Source organism: Colossoma macropomum, unplaced genomic scaffold, assembly GCF_904425465.1.
Source record: "Colossoma macropomum unplaced genomic scaffold, Colossoma_macropomum, whole genome shotgun sequence".
In the NCBI taxonomy this organism is placed as follows: Eukaryota; Metazoa; Chordata; class Actinopteri; order Characiformes; family Serrasalmidae; genus Colossoma; species Colossoma macropomum.
The window spans coordinates 42,130-47,038 of NW_023495224.1; the positions used below are offsets into that span (position 1 = coordinate 42,130).

The following is a 4,909-nucleotide window of genomic DNA, read 5'->3' on the forward strand; positions in this document are numbered from 1 at the left end:
GCCTTACTTTTTTAAGAGCTCAATTATGAGGTACACCAAAGATGCAGCATGCAAAAGTTCAGCTTATTAGGGAAACAGTGTCTGAGAAACAGACATCTGCATTTCATAGCACCCCTTATTGATTTATTTGCACTAAACTTGGTGGACTGTTTTAAATTTGTGTGACTTATAAACCCAAGGGTGGTGATCAAACAACATATAAACCCAAGACTGTAGTGGTTGAAACGTTGCAATAATAAAAAGGGGAGCTTTGTTTAATCAGTGTGCGGACATTTGCCTTTATTCTTTAGGGATCTTTCTTGTGTTCTTCACTTGTGTCAGACTCTAAAGGAGTATGTATGTGCACATTCTTTCTTTGAATTTTGTCCAACACCATAAACAGACATAACAAGTAGAGGGGAAAGTGATGAAAAAATAAAGTAAAACATAATAGATACATACATGTTACATGATAAAAATGTATTTTCTCTTAAACTCCTTTTATTATTAACATTTTTTGTCATTACAGTATTATTTTACTTCCCCCATTTTATCTTACAAACGACCACTCTAATTTATTACCACTGCATGAAGATCTCCAGCACTTTCCTCAGAGTGGCCAGGTTCACAGTTTTCCTGCCAAAATGGGCTTGATTGAAAATGTAGTCATGGATGAAATTAGAAATGTAAGTTTCTGATCAGAGGTCAAATAAATGCTTTAAATTCAAAGAATTCAGAAATTGTCTCATAATATCCCTTAATACAGCTGTTAAAAAATAGCTTTTAATACTACACTACTGATAGAGTTCATTCCATAGATTATTGTGCATGTTTTACATTGTGTTGTGGATAAAGTTATAATCATCTTCCCTGAAAAAGACATATGCATATGTTGCTCCAAAACCCGTATATATCATTGAGCATTAGTGGTGCCTTCACAGATGTGCGAGTCACCCATGAACATGTGCACTAATGCACCTCTATACCATCACGGATGCTGGCTTTTAAACTGTGGGCTGATAACAAGCCAGCTCTTTAGGTCTTTGGTCCAGAGGACGCAACGTCCAGGAAACATAAAGGAGTGTGATAATGTTACTAATTCATAACCTGGAAAATATAGAGGAGCAACAAAGGTATCACTGTACAATTTGTTTGCATATGACAATAAACTTGAAAGTAGTCTTGAAAATATAATATACTTTAATAATATCATATTGAGGTATTACTTTATTTGAATGGTTAATTTTTGACAGTAAATTGAGTATCCATTAACTATCAATTAAATGTCACATAGCTACTCTAGGACCATCAGTTTCTTCTGCCATGAGTGTTATCAACTTATACAGACAGTAAGATGAGTGTCAACTATTTCTCAACATTATTTCTATAGCAAGAAAGCTGTACAACAAAAAGTAATCAGTTTTATATAACAACACTTTATCTTCTGATTTTGATTTGATCTTAATGACTAAATGTAATGAGACATTCATATACCTCTTTTAAGCCTCCTAGTAATATTTAGTGGCCAAAAATCAGTATGGTCAGCTGCAGGTCAGTTGCATGTCAGCTGAGTCTCAACTTTATGTAGCTTCACTATATCATGTGTATCACATGTTTGTTGACACTCAAAAAAGCATCTATTATCTGTCTTTTAATTGTAATTTGGTCCATTCAAATAAAGTAAAACAGCATTTTTTTTTATTATCAACCACACATCAGTCAACTCTCAACATGGTGTACACTGTATCTCTGTTGACAACCAACAGAGAGTAAGTAATTTATCCACTGATTGTCTGACAATTCATTTTAGTATCAAGATGTGCATCTGGACCACCTAAGACAAGTGAGAGGGGTTTAGTTGCATCCACATTTCAACATATCCATATATACATGTCAGTCAACTTACTTTTATTTCTGAACAGCCTCAAAAACATTTTAAATAAGAATGAAATAAGCATTTAGATAGGTCATTTAGCATGAAGTCCACATACTCTGAACTCATCCTAAACATTAAAAAGTAATTACTTCCTTCCTTTTTTCATTCTGTCTAGCTGCAGTGATTGCATCATCTTATTCAGTTTTAATTCTTTCAACTTCACTTAAATGATGAGGCTGCATTAATTTTTTAAAGTTCATTTTATTGAACTTAACCCTGTTCGAACATGTATTGTGTGATCCAGACAATATATATAGGACTAGACATAGGTGTGGAGAATTAATAATTGAGCAAAGCTGATCCGGGATAGGCTGGTGCCTGAGATTTCTGAGTCAGGTGATCCTCCTCTAAATTTTGGGAACTGTAGTTTAAGAGCTGTAGAGACTGTAAAGAAGCAGCTGAGTTGGGGGAAGGCTGGACATCTAAATTGCACATAAAAAGTCAGAAGACTTGTGTAGGTTCACTGGTGGTTTTGGATAGTAAATAAAAAGGCTATATTTGAGTTGATCATGGTGACCCCTGGTACACCATGTTGAGATTTGACTCATGTGTGGTTGAAAAAAAAAAAAAAATCTCACTGTTTTACTTTATTTGGATGGTCCAAATGACAATTACAAGACAGATAATAGATGGTCTTTTGAGTGTCAACAAACATGTGATACATGTGATATAGTGAAGATACAAAAGAGTGAGCTGACATGTAACTGACCTGCAGCAGGTTTAAAAGAGATATATGAATGTCTCTTTACATTTAGTTGATAATCAAAAGATAAAGTGTTGCTATATATAGCTGATTACTTTTTGTTGTTCTTGCAAAAGAACCAATTTTGAGATATAGTTGACACTCATCTTACTGTCTGTATAAGTTGATAACACTCATGGCAGAAGAAACTAATGGTCCTAGAGTAGCTATGTGACATTTAATTGATAGTTAATGGATACTCAATTTACTGTCAAAAATGGACCATCCAAATAAAGTGTTCTTGGTATTCATAGAATGTTACTAGTTTTTCCTGTGTCTTTGAAATTTTTTGTTAGCCACTCTTTTGCCACACCCACTACTAACTACAGTATCTTTAGTTAAGCCTGGCTGATTACCAGAGCAAAAATAAAAACATACTGTCTATTGACATGGGGTTGTTTGCATTGTAATATCTCTTTTTTTTTTTTTTTTTGCTGTTTTTTTATCTATATTGCAGAATCTAAACTGTTCCCTCAATTACTATTATTCGACTTAATATCAAAAGTAAACTGTTTTGTTTTGTGTTTTTGTTTTCCATAAATACTTTTCCTACAGATTCTGATGTGAGGATTGTGCTTCTGGGTAAAACTGGATCAGGAAAGAGTTCAACAGGAAACACCATTCTTAGACGTCTGGCATTTAAAGTGGAGTCCTCCCATGAATCTGTCACCAAGAAAAGTGAGAGATTTAGCAGCAATGTTGGGGAACGAAAAGTCTGTGTGATTGACACTCCAGGCCATTTTGATACAAGGAAATCTGAAAAAGAAATGAAAGCTGAGTTGGAAAACGCCCTGGAACTTGCTTTTCCTGGTCCTCATGTGTTCCTGCTGGTGTTCAGACTGGATATAAAGTTCACAGACGAAGAGAAGAAGACTGTGGAGTGGTTTGAGGAGAACTTTGGACAGAATGTCAGAAAATACACAATTGCGCTGTTCACTCATGGAAGCGTGTTGAAACAAAATGAGAAAACAATAGACAAATACCTGAAAAGAGGTTCAGACTTGAAAATACTAGCTGATTCTATGGCTGAATGTCATGTTTTTGAAAATGAAGATGATGATGAGGACCAAGTCACAGAGCTGCTAGAAAAGATAGATGAATTGAAGAAAAGGAATGACAGCCAAATGTATACCAAAGACATGTATGAACGAGCTCAGAAAGAGTTACAGAAAAAGAAATCTGCTGGAATAGGTAGAGTTGCAGGAGTGACAGCAGTTGCAGGAGGAGGGACAGCAGCAGCAATCTTGGTAGGATTTGAATTGGCAAAAGTAAAAGCAGAAGTGGCTGGGGCTGCAGCAGGTGCAATAGCTTTAGCAGCGGGAGCACTGGCAGCAGCATGGTACTTAAGGAAGCAGTCTGCAGAGGAAAAGAAAGGAAATTAAATAAAGTAATAAAGTAAAAGTAATAATGAAGTAACTCACAGAGAGAGTGTTACCACAGTGCTGTGTTAAATGCAATCTACTAATCTATATATCATTGCTGTTGCACAAAAAAGCAGTGTCTCTCATTTTTCTCTATTTTGCAAAATTTTAAAACTCCAGTTTCCCTTTACATTGGGTAAAATTTTATGATAAATGGACCACTATAAATGGCCCAAAATTACAAACCCAATACCAAAAAAAATGGGACAGTATGTGAAAAGCTGATAAAATAGAAAGCAGTGACTAGTCAATACTATGTAAAAAAAAAATAATATTAGTTTAAACTGTATTAAAAAAAAAAATATGCAGAATGTGACACTAGTAGGGAAATAAATGTCATGTTCTCTACGACCAGGGGTTCAAACTTCTGAGACAAAAATATGAAAAACCATGGCACTTTTCATAATCATTTGTGGACTGAAGACACCACTTGATCCAGTGATGCAATTCTTCAGCTTTGTAATCTTATTGGGCCCTTCATTGTTCTATTTTGCATTTCATAATGCACCACACATTTTCAATAAGAGACAGACAGGTCAGTCTAGCACCTGTACTCTCTGATTACACAGCCATGCTGTTGTAACAAACTCAGAATATTTTTTATCTTTGTCATGGTGACTCTTTAGAATTTTCTGCTGGTAACAATCTGGATAGTTATTACTTTTTTTTTTTTTTTACCACAATACATATTTCCACTGAGCATCAGTCCTTTTCAGATGAGCTCAAGTCCAGTGAAGTTGGCAGTATTTCTGGACATTGTTGACATATGACTTCTACAGTACATAGTATGGTCTTAACTTGCATTTGTAGATTCAGCAATGAACAATGTTT

At 35.0% G+C, this 4,909-nt stretch overlaps 1 protein-coding gene across 1 annotated transcript; it reads left to right on the plus strand.

Annotated features, from left to right (window-relative positions):
• The first annotated feature begins 2,424 nt into the window (after positions 1-2,424).
• LOC118801204 (GTPase IMAP family member 4-like) lies at positions 2,425-4,047 on the plus strand. The gene is made up of 2 exons (XM_036561385.1): positions 2,425-2,437; positions 3,213-4,047. The coding sequence occupies exons 1-2, from the start codon at positions 2,425-2,427 to the stop codon at positions 4,037-4,039; spliced, it is 840 nt and encodes a 279-aa protein (XP_036417278.1). The 3' UTR covers positions 4,040-4,047.
• Positions 4,048-4,909: the final 862 nt, after the last annotated feature.